Source organism: Hemitrygon akajei, chromosome 6 (assembly GCF_048418815.1).
Source record: "Hemitrygon akajei chromosome 6, sHemAka1.3, whole genome shotgun sequence".
NCBI lineage: Eukaryota > Metazoa > Chordata > Chondrichthyes > Myliobatiformes > Dasyatidae > Hemitrygon > Hemitrygon akajei.
Window position 1 is genome coordinate 15,544,061 of NC_133129.1, and position 18,032 is coordinate 15,562,092.

At 41.5% G+C, this 18,032-nt stretch overlaps 1 protein-coding gene across 1 annotated transcript in view; it reads left to right on the forward strand.

Annotated features, from left to right (window-relative positions):
* Positions 1 to 18,032, forward strand: part of poln (polymerase (DNA directed) nu) — a 293,465-nt gene that overhangs the window by 263,870 nt on the left and 11,563 nt on the right. Inside the window, exon 17 of the mRNA XM_073047757.1 lies at positions 13,871 to 13,938. Within this exon, the coding sequence (XP_072903858.1) occupies positions 13,871 to 13,938 (68 nt within the window). The remainder of the gene's footprint in view (positions 1 to 13,870; positions 13,939 to 18,032) is intronic.

Genomic DNA, 18,032 nt, shown 5'->3' on the forward strand with positions numbered 1-18,032 from the left:
GTCCTGATGAAGGGTCTCTGCCTGAAACATCAACAGTTTGTTCCTCTCCATAGATGCTACCTGACCTGCCGGGTTCCTGCATCATGTTGTGTGTGTTGTAGGGTTAGATTGATCTTGGAGTAGGCTGGATCATGGGCCAAAGGGCCTGTACTGTGCTGCCTGCTCCACAGTATGTCCTCTGTTCCAATCCAACAATGTACACTTCTTGTTGAACCAACAATAAAGATCATAGCATTTCTCCATTGCAGATGAGCTGATGAATGTATTCTGTGCTGAAGGGATATTTTCACACTTCAAGAAGGGAGTGCAAACAGACTCTCTCAGAGGTATTCCAAATCACCTCATAATCCACTATTCACTCTGCTTTTATCTCTTAACACCAGCATTTTCATTTAGAGATATTATTTATACGGCTGGAGATCGCAATGACGTACAATGCCAGCTGCCTATGCTCTGTGTAGCCACCATCATCTTCTATCATAATGGTTCCACTGGAACACATTTTGCTTTGTCTGTTGCATTAGATGTTGGTTGCCAGCTTCAGATTCAAAATAAATTCATTACCAAGGTACATATGTGTCACCTTATGCTCCACTGAGATACATTTTCCTGCATTCACAGTAAGTACAAAGAAATACAGTTGAATCAATGTGAAACACAACAAAGACGGAAAAAGAACCAATGTGCAAAAGACAGCACACTGTGCAAATACAAAAAGGGAAATAAGCAAAATAATAATAATAAATAAATAATCATTAGTTATTGAAAACATGAGTGGGAGAGTCCTTGAATGTGAGTCCATATGTTGTAGGAACAGCTCAGTGTTGGGGTGGGTGAAGTTATTTCTTCCAGTTCAGGAGCCTGATGGTTGAGGGGTAATAGCTGTTCCTAAACCTGGTGGTGTGGGACCGAAGGCTCTTGTACACCTATGTGGCAGCAGTGGGAAGAGGGTATGGTCTGCATGGTGGGCGTCCTTGATGATAGATGTTGATTTTCTGCGATGGAACTCCTTGTAGATTTGTTCCGTGGTGGGGACCTGTGTTGGACGGCATCCACTACCTTTTGTAGGCTTTTCCTTTCAAGATTGGGAGTGCAAGCCCCACATAAGAGACTGAAGCCGGCTTCATTTTCTCAGTGATAAGATGGCACTAATTGTTGCTCCATGCTGAGTTATATAAAAAAAACTTGAAAGGTTTTACAAAATTCAGTAGCACCAATTAGCAGCACCATCGCCAGTCTCCCTTGTGTGGCACCATGCTGTTTTGGAGATAGTAGCCATTAACGGAGAGACTTAATCTGTCAGCATTTGCACTCCACCACCAGCTCTTCCTCAGCGACTGCAGACTGATTCTTCAATATCCTACACCAGAGAATCTAGACAGTGGGAATTGTCTCCCAGGGCAGTGGAGTGTTCTGCCTGGGCTACTTGCCTGGCAATGTTCAGGGGGTATCTCCATGCCTGGGTATCTGTGGAAAAAGAACACGCAGTGTCCAATGGTAGCAGAGGTGTTTTGAGACCATTAGGCACCACGGGATAAATGCCATCCTCAGTGAGAATGGGAATGGGTTAGTTTAGTCTGTGTTAGTCATGATTTGTCTTTTTTTCTGTTTGTAATGTGATTGTACTGCAGTGGTCTGAATTTTTAATAAATGTGTTTTTGTAAAAAAAAGGTTCTTTGAAGGGGGCCTGCAGAGGCTGATGAACCAAATCGCTTGTAGGAGCAGTATATTGTTTGTAGACAGTACTACAGAACCTCTACAGCTACCAGGGAGGTGCCTGCCAGAATCAATATTCCCCCAGGATTTCATGATCTCACAACAGTGAGCAAGCAGAGTCCTCACAGCTGGAGACTACTTCATTCCAGCTCTTACTAACACCTCTCCAATTGCATACTGTGACCGCTTTCCCTTAAAACAGTCTCACCCTCTCGTGCAACCTTTCTACCTCCACTCTCCTCTCTCTACCTCTCCACTTTGCTCACTTCCTGCGGCTCTCTCTCTCTCATTCCCCCATCTCTCTCCTTTATCTGTCCTTCATTTTCTTCTCTCATCTTCCCTCTATTTCTCTCTTCTCTCTTTCTTTCTCTCTGTCTGTCTATCTCTTCTTGTTTTCTTTCTCTCCTCTCCCTCTTTCTTTCCTTCCTTTGTCCCGCTTTCTTTTCTCTCTTCCATTCCCTGCTCCTCTCCCTGTCTCTCTCATGCTCCCATCCCTCCCTCTCCCCCTCCTAACATGACTCTCACCACTCTGCTAACTCACTCAGTTGTCTTGTTCTTTGTCCTACTAAGTTGAGGCTTTATAAGGCATTGGTCAGACCACACTTGGAGTATTGTGAGCAGTTTCTTTTATTTGTTTGTAGATACAGAGCGGAATAGGGCCTTACAGTTCAATGAGCTGTACTGCCCAGCAACCCACCTATTTAACCCTAGCCTAATCACAGGACAATTTATAATGAGCAATTAACTAACTAATCTGTACATCTTTGGACTGTGGAAGGAAACTGGAGAACCCAGAGGAAACCCACATGCTCACGGAAAGAACATTCAAACTTTCTTACATAGAATACCAGAACTGAGCTTTGAACTCTGACACTCTGAGCTGTAATAGTGTTGTGCTAACCACAATCCTAGCATAGTGCCTTAGTGGGCCCCTTATCAAAAAAAGAATATGCTGCCATTGGAGAGGGTCCAGAGGAGGTTCACATGAATGATCCTGGGAAAGAAAGGGTTAACATATGAGGAGCGTTTGATGACTCTGTGTCTGTACTCGCTGGAGTTTAGAAGAATGAGGGAGGATCTCATTGAACCTTATCAAATATTGAAAGGCCTTGACAGAGTGGATGTTTCCAATAGTGGGAGAGTCTAAGATGAGAGGACACTGCCTCAGAAGACAAGACTGTTCATTTAGAAGAGAGATAAAGAGGAATGTCTTTAGCCAGAGGGTGATGAATCTGTGGACTGGGGCAGAAACCAGAATAAGAAAGCGAGGGGAGTGGGAAGAGTACAAACTGGAAGGTGATTGGTGAGACCAGGTGAGGGGGAAGCTGGGTGGATGGCAGAGCGGTGGGGATGAAGTAAGAAGCTCGCACTTTTGTACTATAGGTGATAGGTGGAAGAGGTAAAGCGCTGAAAAAGAAGGAATCGTGTTAGGTGAGGAGAGTGGACCATGGGAGAAAGGGAAGGAGGGGAACCAAGGGAGGTGATAGGCAGATAAAGGGAAGAGAAGGAGTGAGAGGGGAACCAGAATGTGAAATGGAAAAGAGAAAAGGGAAGGTGGGGAGAAATTACCGTGTTAGAGAAATCGAAATTGATGACATCAGATTGGAGGCTACCCAGATGGAATATGAGGTGTTGCTCTTCCACCCTGTGTATGACTTCCCTTTTCGTAGTTTCACAAAGAGAAGTCATTCAATATTTAACTTAGGCAGAATTCACCTATTGTAGGAGAGGATTAGCAACTAAAATGAGACTAATGCTCACCCTGCCTTGCAGAGCCGAGCACAAAGTGATGATGTGGCCCAGTGTGCCCAGGCTGCCCCTATTTACAGATGACTACACAATCAACATGGGTTTCCGCGAAGATGCTTGAGGGGGTGAGGGAGGTGAGGTAGGTGTGCAGGGGGGCACAGTGCAGATTGTTCAGGCTGTATGACTGGACAAGAGACAGCTTGCAGCTTCCCTCCGGGTGAACTGCCAGACAAGCTGTAGCCTCATCCGGCTTTTCACTGCTGCTCATTACCAAAGCCCAAACCCCATTGGTCTGAGGAGGTTTATTGAATATTTCCAGTCCAACAGCCAGCCCAATGCTGGATGACACTTCAGGGTAGAGGGAGCTTACTCTGTACCTAGCCCACTAATCTTTCTTTAGTTTTTGTGACAGGACAGTGTTGAGGGAATTTTATTTGAATCCTAACCTGATGTCTTGATAATTTTGTTCTTTTGTCTGTAACCACTGATCTGGGGCACGTGCATTTAAATCTCACCATGTCACGTTCTGATTTTTAAATGTGATTAAAGAACATTCTGGAGTATAAATGTCAAAGTTTAAAGTAAATTTAATATTGAAGTATATATATGTCACCATATATTATGCCTGGAATTCATTTTCTTGTGGGCATTCACAGTAAGTAGTGTCAATGAAAAGTAAACACAAACAAAGACAGACAACAACCAACGTGGAAAAGAAGACATTCTATGCAAATACAAAAAATAACAATAATAAGTAAATAAATAATATGAATGATATTGAGAACTTGAGTTGTAAGGGAGCCTAGAGGTTGTGGAATGAGTTCAGTGTTGAGGTGAGTAAAGTTATCCTCACTGGTTCAGGAGCCTGATGGTTGAGGGGTAATAACTGTTTCTGAACCTGGTGGTGTGGGTCCAAAAGCTCCTGTTCCTCCTTCAAGACAGCAGCAGCTTGAAGAGAGCATGGCCTGGATGGTGGTGGTGGGGGGAGTCCTTGATGATGGGTGCTATGGCTTCCCCCCACATTCCAAAGATGTTAATTGGCCACATGGATGTAATTGGGTGGCATGGGCTTGTTGGGCTGGAAGGACCCCTACTGCGCTGTATCTCTGAATAAAAATATCAAATAGGAAAGGTTTCAGAGGCATTTGGGCCAAAACTGTGAGAAAATAGGACTAGCCCACAAAGGTGGGCCGAAGGGCCTTTTCCTATGCTGCCTGACTCTATGATTGCATGTCTCTAAAGCTGTCCAGTGACGATCAGGTGTGAATAAACTGTTAGCCTTGCCAGGGTTGTCCACATTCTGTGAAGAACTAAAAAATAACAGTTCAAGCAGCTATGAATCCAGCTCGTGCTCCAAGTTGTGATGTTCCTGTCTGTTTGATACTGAGCAGAAGCATCATTTGCCTCCCTTTGTTCCTTTGCTATAGCAGCCTTAAATGCCTTTAGCATTGACTGAGTGCAAGAGAACTTGTGTCATATTCAAAACTGAATAAACATCAAGTGAATTTAAAGAAACAATCATTCATCTTGATATCTCCCCAGTCTCTCTTATTAGTTTTGTGACGGGTGTCATCTCCTTGAAGAGGGCAGATTTATTTTATTTGAGTTCTAAGAGGTCCCAGAGATGTGACAAGCTTTGATTTAATACAGTTTAATACAGTTTCTGCATGGGAACTGAGGAGAAAATATTAACTGGGCTTTAATTTTCCTTTGAGTTCACTTGTATCTTTTGATCTGGTAGTGCAATATTAATCACTTTGAGAAGCTTCTGTCCACTACAATTATAAAATCGTTTATGGCCGCCCCTGACACCAGCCCTACCCAAGTTGTAAAAGACAACCCAGCCTCTGAGTTATGAGATATGAAGAGATTCTGCAGACTTGAAATCTAGAGTAACACACACACACAAAATAAACAGTTGGCATTTCGGACCGAGACCCTTCATCAGGAAGGGGGAAGAAGCCAGATTAAGAAGGGTGGGGGAGGGAATGAAGGCAAGCTGAAAGGTGATAGGTGAACCCTGGTGGGTGGAGGAGGGGTGAAATGAGAAAGCTGGGAGGTGATAGGTGAATAAGGTAAAGGACGGAAGTAGAAGGAATCTGATAGGAGAAGAGAGTGGCCCATTGCGAGAAGGGGAATAAGGAGAGTCCCCAGGGAGAGGTGATGGGCAGGTGTGGACAAGAGAAGAGATGGGGGCGGGTGAGCCAGAGTGGGAATTGGAAGTGGGAGGGGGAGAAATAACTGGAATCAGAGAAATCGATTTTACCGGAAGTTAGATAAATTCATGCCATCGGGTTGGAGTGATATTAGACAATAAGACCATAAGATATAGAAGAAAAATTAGGCCATTTCATCATGGCCATTCTGCCATTTCATTATGGCTGATCCATTTTACCTCTCACTCCCATCTCCTGCCTTCTCCCCGTATTCCTTCATGCCCCGACCAATCAAGAGTCTATCATCCTCTGCCTTAAGTACACGTAAAGACTTGGCGTCCACAGCTGCCTGTGCCAATGAATTCCATAGTCTTACCACTCTCTGGTTAAAGAAATTTCTCTGTTTTAAAAGGACACCCCTCTATTCTGAGACTGTGTCCTCTGGTCCTAGACTCCCCCACCACAGGAAATATCCTCTCCACATCCACTCTATTGGGGCTTTTCAGTTTTTGATAGGTTTCAATTAGGTCACCCTTCATTCTTCTGAATTCCAGTGAGTACAGGCCCAGAGCCATGAAACATTTCTCATATGATAAGCTGTACAATCCTGAAATCATTTTTGTGAATCTCCTTTGAACCCTCTCCAGTGTCAGCACAGATAAGGGGTCCAAAACTGTTCACAATGCTCCAAGTGAGGCCTCACCAATGCTTTATAAAGTCTCAACATTCCATCCTTGCTTTTAGTCCTCATGAAATGCTAATATCGCATTTGCCTTCCTCACCACAGACTCAACACATAAATTAACCTTTAAAGAATCTTGCATGAGGACTCCCAAGCCTTTGCACCTCAGGTTTTTGAATTTTCTTTCCATTTAGAAAATAGACTAACCTTTTATTTATTCTGTCAAAGTGCATGGCTGTACACTTCCTGGCACTGTATTGCATTGCCCATTCTCCTAATCTGCCTACACGAGTGAATCTGCAGATGCTGGAAATAAATAAAAAAAACACGAAATGCTGGCAGAACTCAGCAGGCCAGACAGCATCTATGGGAGGAGGTAATAACGACGTTTCGGGCCGAAACCCTTCATCAGGAGTGAAGTAACATGAGATGGTCGAGGGGGAATAAGAAGTAGGGGGAGGGATAAAGTAGAGAGCTGGGAAGTGATAGGCTGGAGGGAAATGGGCTAGGGGGAAGGTGGAGAATTATGGGAAATAAAAGAGAAAGAAAGGTAGGGCTGGGGGGAGAGATTATAGTGAGGGGGGAAAAAGAGAGAGAAAGAGAACCAGACTAAAATAATAGATAGGGATGGGGTAAGAGTGGGGCAGGGGTATCAACAGAGGTCTGTGAGTTGAATGTTCATGCCGGCAGGTTGGAGGCTACTTGGGCAGGAGATAAGGTATTGCTCCATCGACCTGTGTGTGGCCTCATCTTGACGGTAGAGGAGGCCATGGACAGACATGTCGGAGTGGGAGTGGTCTGTGGAATTGAAGTGTGTGGCCACAGGGAGATCCCGCCACTGCTGGAGGACCGAGCGCCGGTGTTCGGCGAAACGGTCTTCCAGTCTGTGGCGGGTCTCCCCAATGTATAAATGGACACATCGGGAGCACCGGATACAGTATATCACCCCAGTTGACTCGCAGGTGAAGTGGTGCCTCACCTGAAAGGACTGTCTGGGGCCTGGGATGGTGGTGAGGGAAGAAGTGTGGGGGTAGGTGTAGCACTTCTTCCGTTTGCAGGGATGAGTGCCCGGAGGGAGGTCCGTGGGGAGGGATGGGGGGATGAATGTACAAGGGAGTCGCGTAGGGAGCGATCCCTGCGGAAAGCCGAGAGTGGGGGGGAGGGGAAGGTGTGGTTGGTGGTGGGATCACGTAGGAGGTGGCGGAAGTTACGGAGGATTATGCGTTGGATCTGTAGGCTGGTAGGGTGATAGGTGAGGACCAGGGGGACTCTATCCCTGGTGGGCTGGCGGGGGGATGGGTGTGAGGGCAGAGGTGCGTGAAATACGGGAGACGCGATGGAGAACAGAGTTGATAGTGGACGAAGGGAAGCCCTTTTCTTTAAAAAAGGAAGACATCTCCTTTGTCCTAGAATGAAAGGAAATTGAGAGAAAGGGATAGCATTTTTGCAGGAGACAGGGTGGGAGGAGGAATAGTCTAGGTAGCTGTGAGAGTCTGTAGGTTTGTAGTAGACATCATGGATAGGATGTCTTCAGAGATAGAAATAGAAAGATCTAGAAAGGGGAGGGAGGTGTCGGAAATAGACCAGGTGAATTTGAGGGCGGGGTGAAAGTTGGAGGCGAAGTTAATGAAGTCGATGAGCTCAGCATGCATGCAGGAAGCAGCACCGATGCAGTCGTCGATATAACGTAAGAAAAGAGGAGGACAGATACCGGTGTAGGCTTGGAACATAGATTGCTCCACATGGCCGACAAAAAGGCAGGCATAGCTAGGACCCATGCGGGTGCCCATGGCTGCACCTTTAGTTTGGAGGAAGTGGGAGGAGCCAAAGGAGAAATTGTTAAGGGGGAGGACTAATTCCGCGAGGCGGAGAAGAGTGGTGGTAGAAGGTGACTGGCTTGGTCTGGAATCCTAATCTGTCTAAGTCCTTTTGTAGCCTCTCTACTTTCTCAAAACTATCTGCCACTCCAGTTATCTTTGTATTGTCCGCAAAAATTGCCACAAAGCCATCAATTCCATCATCCAATTCATTGACATATATCATAAAAAGTAGTAGTCCCAACAGAGGCCTCTGTGGAACACCACTAGTCACTGGCAGCCAGCCAGAAAAAGCTCCCTTTATTCCTGTTCTTTACTTCCTGCCAATCAGCCACTGCTTTATCCATGCTAGAATCTTTCCTGTAATATACCAAGGGCTCTTAAATTGTTAAGCAGCTTCATGTGTGGCACCTTGTCAAAGGGCTTCTGAAAATCTATGTACACAACATAAACCGATTCTCCTTTGTCTATCCTGCTTGTTATTTCTTCAAAGAATTCCAACAGATTTGCCGGGCATAATTTTTCCTTATGAAAACCATGCTGGTTATGGCCTGTATTATCATGTGCCCCCAAGTATCCTTAGCAATCAATTCCAATATCATCCGGACCACTAAGGTCAGGCTGACTAGCCTTTAATTTCCTTCCTTCTTGCTCTCTCCCTTCTTGAAGAGTAGAGTAATATTTGCCAATTATCGTGGTTTAGCCACTATGCGAATGTCCAGAAAGCATTGTAAAAATTAACCTGGATAACAAATGTTTAAAGGATGTAAAATCATAAGGAGCATGGATAAGGTAATAGCCACAGTCTTTTCCCGAGGGCTGGGGAGTCTAAAGCTAGAGGGCATAGTTTTAAAGTGATTGAAAAGAGGTTTAAAGGAGCAAGTATTTTCATACAGAGGGTGGTGGTTCTTGGGCCCCGCTATCACAGAAAGTGGTAAACCCAGAAGATACTGCAGATGCTGGAAATCCAAAGCAACACACCCACAGAATGCAGGGGGGGGATCTCAGCAGGTCAGGCAGCAGCTATGGAGTGTGAACAGAAAATCCTACAAAATGAGTGGATCCTGCCCAGTGCATCACAGCAAGTATAGTCCTCCCCACCACTGAGCACAGCTAAATGGAGCACTGTTGCAGGAAAGCAGCAGTCCTCATCAGGGGCCCCCACCATCCAGGCCATGTTCCCTTCTCGCCACAGGAAGAAGGTACAGGAGCCTCAGGGGTTCAGGAACCCCTCAATCATCAGACTCTTGAACCACTGGTGATAACTTCACTTAGCCGCATCACAGAACTGTTCCTGCAACCTGGACTCACTTTCAAGGACTCCTCAACTCATGTTCTTGATGTCTGTTGTTTATTTATTTATTATTGTTGCTTTTTTCTTTTGTATTTTCACAGTTTGTTGTCATTGCACATTGGTTGGTTGTCCATTCTGTTGGGTGGAGTCTTTCATTGATTCTATTGTGTTTCTTAGATTTACTGTGTATGCCTGCAAGAAAATGAATCTCAGGGTTGTATACAGTGACAGATATGTACTTTTAGGAATAAACAGTCAACTTTTCAGACAGAGACCTTAATCAAAGCCAGATACAAATACAAAAAAGCAGAGGCACACCTCAATTGTTTGCTGCATTGAGATTTGGTTAATAGCGAACATACTGGATGCAGCTATCCGGCCAGAAGGTTTTATGATTTTCAGAAAGGACCAAACCTCAAATTCTGGTAAGGAAAAAGGTGGTGGAGTGTACTAAAAAGCACATTTATCATTGGTGCACGAACATTAGGGTTATAATAACATCTTGTTCTCCTGACTTAGAACAATTAATGATTAGACGTAGACCATTCTTTTTCCCTTGGGAGTTCTCGTCCATGATCCAGACCACAGTTTACGTACTACCAGTGACTGATTATAAGCAAGCATTCGCAAAACTGCACGATGCTCTCTGTTAACAAGAAACGGCCCATCCTGATGCATTTCAAATTATAGTTGCTGACTTTAACCATGCCTGTTTGAAGAAAACCCTGTCCAATTATCATCATCATATGCAGTGGTGCTAGAAAGTTCATGAATTCTGCAGAATTGTCTTTATTTCTGCACAAATATGACCTAAAATGTGATCAGATCTTCACCTAACTCCTAAAACTAGATAAAGGGAACCCAATTAAATAAATAACACAAAAACATTATACTTGTTCATTTATTTATTGAGAAAACTGATCCAATATTACATGTACAATATTTCTTGGAAAAATTTTGTGAACCTCTGGGAAAATGCCTTCTATAAAAGCAATTTGGAGTCAGGTTTCCAATCAATGAGATGAGATTGGAGGATGTGGGTTGTAGAGGTGCCCTGATCTATAAAAAAGACACACACAGTCAGGTTTCTGACAGAGCCTGCTCTTCTCAAGAAAGATCTGTTTATGTGCACCATGCCTCGATCAAATCAACTGTCAGAGGACCTAGAAGAAGAATTGTAGAGATGCATGAAGCTGGAAAAGGCTACAAAAGCTTTTCGAAAGATCTGAGTGTTCATCAGCTGTCAGTAGGAGAAATTGTCTGAAAATGGAGGGAACTCAGTACTGTTGCTACTCTCCCTAGAAGTGGACATCCTGCAAAGATCACACCAAAAGCACAACGTGCAATGCTGACGGAGGTGAGAAAGAACCCAAGGGTAACAGCAAAAGACCTTCAGAAATCTCTAGAACATGCTAAAGTCTCTGTTCATGTGTCCACTGTAAGTAAAACACTGAAGAAGAATGGTGTTCATGGAAGGAAATCACCAGTCTCCAAAATATAATTTGCTGTATATCTCGAGTTTGCAAAGACCAGCCGATGTTCTACAGTTCTTCTGGGGCAATGTTCTGTGGACAGATGAGACAAAAATTTAACTTTTTGGCAGAAATGCAAAAAGTTTGGAGGAAAAAGGGCACTGCACACCAACATCAAAACCTCATCCTAATGTGAAACATGGCTTGTCGCTACATTACTGCCTCAGGGCCTGGACAGCTTGCAATCATTGAGGGAAAAATGATCTCAAAATTATATCAAGATATTTTACAGGAGAATGTCAGGGTAGCTGTCCATCACATGAAGTTTAATAGAAATTGGATAAGACAATGATCCGAAAGACAAGAGTAAATCAACAACAGTATGGTTTAAAAAGAAGAAATTTTGTATTTTAGAATGGCTGAGTCAAAGTCCTGACCTTAATCCTAAAGAATTGTCATGGTAGGACCTGAAGCAAGCAGTTCATCCAAGGAAGCCCCCCAACATCCCAGAGTTGAAGCAGTTTTGTAAGGAGGAATGACCTAAAATTCCTTTAAACCAATGTGCAGGACTGAGCACCAGTTACTGGAAAAGTTTGGTTGAAGTTATTGCTGTACAAGGCGTCACAACAGTTACTGAAAACAAAGGTTCACATACTTTTTCCAACAAATACATGTAATATTGGAACACTTTCTTAATAAATAAATGAACAAGTATAATGCTTTTGTGTTATTTATTTAATTGGGTTCCTTTTATTGAGTTTTAGGACTTACATAAAGATTTGATCACATTTTAGGTCGTACTTAATCAGAAAAAGGGAAAACTCTACAGGGTTCAAAAACTTTCTGGAACCACTGTAACCTGTTTCACCAGATGTCCCAACACACTAGACCACTGCAGTACTACGATAAGGAATACCTATTGTTCCTTCCAGAGACCTCATTTTGGCAAGTTGGATTATTTGGCTGTTCTATTATGTTTATACAGACAGAGCCAAAAGAGCAAGGCTCCAGAGATCAAGGCAACCAAGAAGTGATTGCGGAAGGGTGAGGAATAATTACAGGATAGCCTTGAGTCAGTGGACTGGGCCATGTTCAAGAACTTATCTGAAGACTTGAACGACTACACCGGGGTTGTTACCGACTTTATTAAAGCAGCTGTGAATGAATGTGTCCCCACAAAATCATTCAGGGTTTTTCCCAATTATAGCCCTGGATGAACAATGAAATACAGAAACTGCTGAGAGCCAGATCAGAGGCATTCAAGTTCGGAGATCAAGAATGGAAAATCCTTCAAAAGGTAGTGGATTCGGCCCAGTACGTCACGGGTAAAACTCTCCCAGCCATTGAGCTAATCTATATGAAGTATAAGCACCCAAGTCATGCTCTTTTCTGGCTGTTGCCTTCAAGGTACAAGAGCCTCAGGACTCGCACCACTAGGTTCAAGTATAGTTACTATCCCTCAACCATCAGGCTCTTGAACAAAAGGGGATAACTATACTGATTTAAGGACTCTTATATTGTTATTTCATGCTCACTATTTATTGCTATTTATTTGTATCTGTATTTGCACAGTTTGTTTACAGTTAAAACAGTTCTTGGTGTTTACAGTTTATAGTTACTGTTCTATAGGTTTGCTCAGTATGCCTGCCAAAAAAGAATCCCAGGGTTGTATGTGGTGACAAGTATGTACTCCGATAATAAATTTTACTATGAACTTTGAATGCAATTATGTAATTTAAAAGGTATTTGGAAAGGTATGTGGATAGCAAAGATGTAGAGGAATAGAGGCCAAATGCAAGCAACTGGGACCAGCACGGATGAGGGCCCGATTCCGTTTCCATGGTAACCAATAACCTGCAGCAGGAACTCAGTGGGTCAGGCAGCATCTGTGGAGGGAAAAGGACAGTTGACATTTTGGTTGAAAAATCATCCTTCATCTGGATTGAAAGATAGAGGTTAGACAACTAGTGTAAAAGGGGGAGGGAGAAGGAAGGGCCTGTGTCCATACTGTAAACTTCAATGACTCTGTGACAATGACTTCCCTGTTATGGCTTGTGTGTGTAAATCAGACCCACAATGCTTAACAACCTCCTCAACCGGGGGACAATTAACAGAGTGTTTGATGGCTCTGGGCTGTACTCGCTACAGTTTAGAAGAATGATGGGCGGCGGGGGGATCTCATTGAACCCTATCAAATATTGAAAGGTCAAGATACAGTGGACGTGGAGAGAGTCTATACTGGGAGAGTGTAGGACCAGAGGGCATTGCCTCATAATTCAAAGATGTACCTTTAGAACAGAGATCAGGAGGAATTTCTTTAGCAAGAGAGTGTTGAATCTGTGGAATTCATTGTCACAAATGGCTGTTAGGCAAAGCCATGTTGTCTATTTAAAGTTCAAAGTTCTAAGTAAATTTATTACCAAAGTACAAATATGTCATCATATACAACCCTGAGATTCATTTTTTCACAGGAATTCATAGTAAATACAAAGAAACACCACTATCATTGGTCGAATCAAAGGTGGCAATGAATCAGCATATGGGAGGGAGATTGCCACAGCAACAACCTCTCACTCAATGTCAGCAAGAACAAGGAGATGATTATTGATTACAGGAGGAGGAAACCAGAGGTCCGTGACCCATTCCTTTTTGTGTGATCAGAGGTGGAGAGAAACAACAAATTTAAATTCCTCTGTGTTATCATCTCAGAGGACCCAGCATGTAACTCCTATGACAAAGAAAGCATGACAGCTTCTCTACTTTCTTAGATGTTTGTGTAGATTCAGCATGATATCCAAAACCTTTACAAACTTTTATAGATGTGTGATGGAGAGTATGTTGGCTGTTTGTTTCATGCCCTGATATGGAAACACCAATGCCCTTGAATGGATGCCCATTCAGTGTTGAATCGGCTTGCACTAAGTATACATTCTTGGCACTTGTCTGCACGACAGTGTAACTGTATCTGCTAAACTCTGTTCCAGGTTGGTGGCCCAGATTCACGATGAGCTGCTGTTTGAGGTGGAAGATTCTCAGATTCAACAAGTGGCAGGTCTGTGCACTTCAGAACCTCTGCAATCCACACCTGTGGGGTGAAATGCAGGTCCATCATTGTGTAAGGGGGCTGGACTAGAGTTCTCTGTAATGGCAAGGATATGGACAGAGCAATGGGCTTAATATGTCAGGTCAGAATCAGAATCAGGTTTATTATCACTAACATAGTATATTTTGTGAAATGTGTTAACTTACAGCAACAGTGCAGTGAAATTCAGAGTAAATTTGTTATCCAAGTTCATATACTCTATGTCACCATATTCTCTTTCTTTCTTTTTACAATATTTTTATTCAGAAGAAAAAACAAGATTTACAGAGTGCAACACATAGATACATCTCAACATAAATTGTGTACATTCATATATTGTAATAAAATTGATCAAAATGTTATAGCATAACACATAAAGGTATACCACTCTGTAATCAAAAATTTAAAGATAGGTCATACATCATAAAATAAATTTTTAATATAAAAAAGTCAACCCCCTACCAACTACCAAAGAAAAAAGCTGATGGATGATAATGGGTAATTAGAAAAAAAACATATTCGCTTAAGAAGAGAAGATAGAAATATACATAAAAGTCTGTGCACTGTTAAACTTTATAAATTGGAAAAGTAATTTAGGAAAGGTCCCCAGATATCATAAAAAGATTGTTTCGAATTTAAGACTGAGCAGCGGATCTTCTCTAAATTTAAATAAGACATAATATAACATAGCCATTGAAGATGTGTAGGAGGGGTAGACTCCTTCCATTTAAGCAAGATTGCTCTCCTTGCTAAAAGAGAGGTAAAAACTAAAACCTGTAGGTTAGGAGTATTTAAAGTTATATCTTCATTTGCAATAATACCAAACAAGGCAGTAAGGGGATTTGGGTCAAATTGGACCCTAAAAAGTTGTAAGAAGGTATGGAATACTTCCCGCCAAAACTTTTCAATTTTAGGGCAAAACCAAAATATATGAATTAAAGAGGCATCAGCAGAGTTGCATTTATTACAAAGTGGAGAAATGTTCGGATAAAAACTGGACAGCTTCTGTTTAGAAATGTAAGCTCTATGAACCACTTTAAATTGTAGAAGAGAATGATGAGCACAGAAAGATGATTTATTAACCTGTTTAAGAATTTTATTCCATCTTTCATCAGAAATCTGACAATTTAGGTCATCCTCCCAAGCTTTTTTTATTTTATCTAAAACATCTTGTCTAGAATCAATCAACAAGTTATAGATACCAGTAATAGAACCATTAACAAAAGGTTTTAAATTTAAAAGATCGTCCAGTAAATTTTTATCAGGACCTATAGGAAAAGTAGTTAATTGGGAACGTAAGAAATCTCTAATTTGAAGGTATCTGTAAAAATGTGTTTTTGGCAGTGCAAATTTAGTTGACAATTGGTCAAATGCAGCAAGAGATCCTGAGATAAGCAGGTCCCAAAAACACTTAATACCTAGTTCATCCCAATCCTTGAAGACTTTGTCAGTCATAGAAGGGATAAAAAAATAATTAAGGAGAATGGGAGATGATGAAAAATTCGCTAAACCAAAAGATTTTCTAAATTGAGATCAGATCCTTAAACTTTGCTTAACAATTATGTTATCTGTTGTTTTATTTGCTGAAAAAGAAGAGTATGATCCAAGAAGAGAGACAATAGAGGAATTTTTTACAGAATTAACTTCTAAGGAGACCCATGATGGGCAATCTTTACGATAAATATAACAGGACCAAAAAGTAATATTCCTTATATTGGCAGCCCAATAGTAAAACCTAAAATTGGGTAAGGCTAATCCACCCATCTCTTTATTTCTTTGTAGGTAAACTTTACTTAAACGAGCTTGTTTATTATTCCAAATATAAGATGTTAAAATTGAATCTAAAGAATCAAATAAAAAAACACGAAATGCTGGCAGAACTCAGCAGGCCAGACAGCATCTATGGGAGGAGGTAATAACGACGTTTCAGGCCGAAACCCGAAACCATCCCATGTTACTTCACTCCTGATGAAGGGTTTCAGCCCGAAACGTCGTTATTACCTCCTCCCATAGATGCTGTCTGGCCTGCTGAGTTCTGCTAGCATTTCATGTTTTTTTATTTATTTCCAGCATCTGCAGATTCACTCGTGTTGCTAAAGAATCAAAGTAGGTCTTAGGAATAAAAATAGGTAAAGCCTGAAAAATATATAAAAATTTAGGAAGAATCTTCATTTTAATTGAATTAATTTGACCATATTCTCCATTGAGATTCATTTTCTTGTAGGCATATACAGGAAAATAAAGAAATTTAATAGAATTTTTGAAAAACTATACACAAGCAAACACTGACAAACAACTAACACACAAAAGAGGACAAAATAATAAAAATATATAAAAATAAAAATATAAAAAATGTAAATAAATGATACTAAGAACAGGAGTGCAATATATAAAATTACTATAAATTACATTTGGAACATATTTAAAATAATTCAGTGGTGTAAAAGAGCAAAATAGTGAGGTAGTGTTCATGGGTTCAGAAACTGTTCAGAAATAGACCTTAAAGAAAGGTTGATCACCTTACATTAAGAAGTCATGAATCATTAACTGCTGGTCCTGTAACTTATCTACTAGCCTCTTACATTTATTTTCCTTCCACCATTAACTACTGGGCAACTCATGCAAAATGCTGGAAGAACTCAGCAAGTCAGGCAGCATCAATGAAGGAAAGGGAGCAATCGACATTTTGGGCTGAGACCCTTCATCAAAACTCATTTTCTCTGACCTTTTGAGTTCCTCCAGTAATTTGTGAATATTGCTCAAGATTTTCAGCATCAGCAGAATCAGTAGTGTCTTCTAAACACTGGAAAAAGTGCCACTTTGTGTCACATGGTTGTCAGTTCAAGACCCAGTTCAAAGATATTTTAAAAAATCCTTCCCCACCTTATTATTCAGAATCAGAATCAGGTTTATTTTCATTGACATAATGTATGTCATTAATGTTTTTTGTTTTGCAGCAGCAGTACAGTACATAAAATATACTACAAATTACAATAAGAAATATATACAAAATTAATAAGTAGTTCAAAAAGAAAACAAAACTAGTGAGGTAATGTTCATGGGTTCATTGTCCATTCAAAAATCAGATGGTGGAGGGGAAGAAGCTGTTCCTGAAACATTGAGTCTGTGTCTTCAGGGTGCCATACCTCCTCCCTGTTAGTAGTGATGCGAAGAGGTCATGCCCTGGGTGATGAGGGCCCTTAATAATGGATGCTGCCTTTTTAAGGCATCACATGTTTAAGATGTTCTTGATACTGGGGAGGCTAGAACCCATGATGGAGCTGGCTAAGTTTCCAACTTTCTGCAGTTTTTTCCGATCCCGTGCTTTGGCACCTCCAGTCCAAATGACAATGCAACCCGTGGGCTCCACCTTTGGCTTCTAATTCTTTCTTCCTGCCACCCCCAACCTTCACTTCCAATCCTAATGGAGGGTCTTGGCCTGAATGTCCTGATAAGTTGATAATAACATTTAAAACAATTGCATAAGTATATATAGAGAGAAGGAGCAAAGAAGGACATGGGCATGCTTGGATTAGGGTGTAGGTTTGTTATTTTTCTAATATTTCTCTTGCAGTTTGCTTGCTTATAATTTTATATAAATCACTTATATATACAGCTGTGCTGCTCCAAAGAGTGCTCTATGAGGTCATTCTTACTTCTGGCTACTAGGTTCTATAATGAGTCAATCTATAACTAGGGAAGCAATGACTCCCTCCTGTTACACTGTTTGTGGTAACTTATCTTTTATTCTTTCTGCTTCTAATATTTTATATCTGTGCACTTGTAATGTTATAGTGACACTGTAATTTCCTTTGGGATCAATATATTTATCTATAGTTGTTCAGTATATATTGGATACGTGTTAACTGGGCCATCAGTTAAATCCAGGCAGCCACTTATTTGGGACAACTCTTACAGAACAAAAAGTAATGGAGCAAATAGCCAGGATTCCCTTTTATTTAGTTGGGGCTCTATGCCACTTACAGAAATTGGGGCAGGAGACTGTTGCCAAATAGTTTCTAACTAGCATCAGGCACGTACACTTGTGTGGCTGTTTAACACTA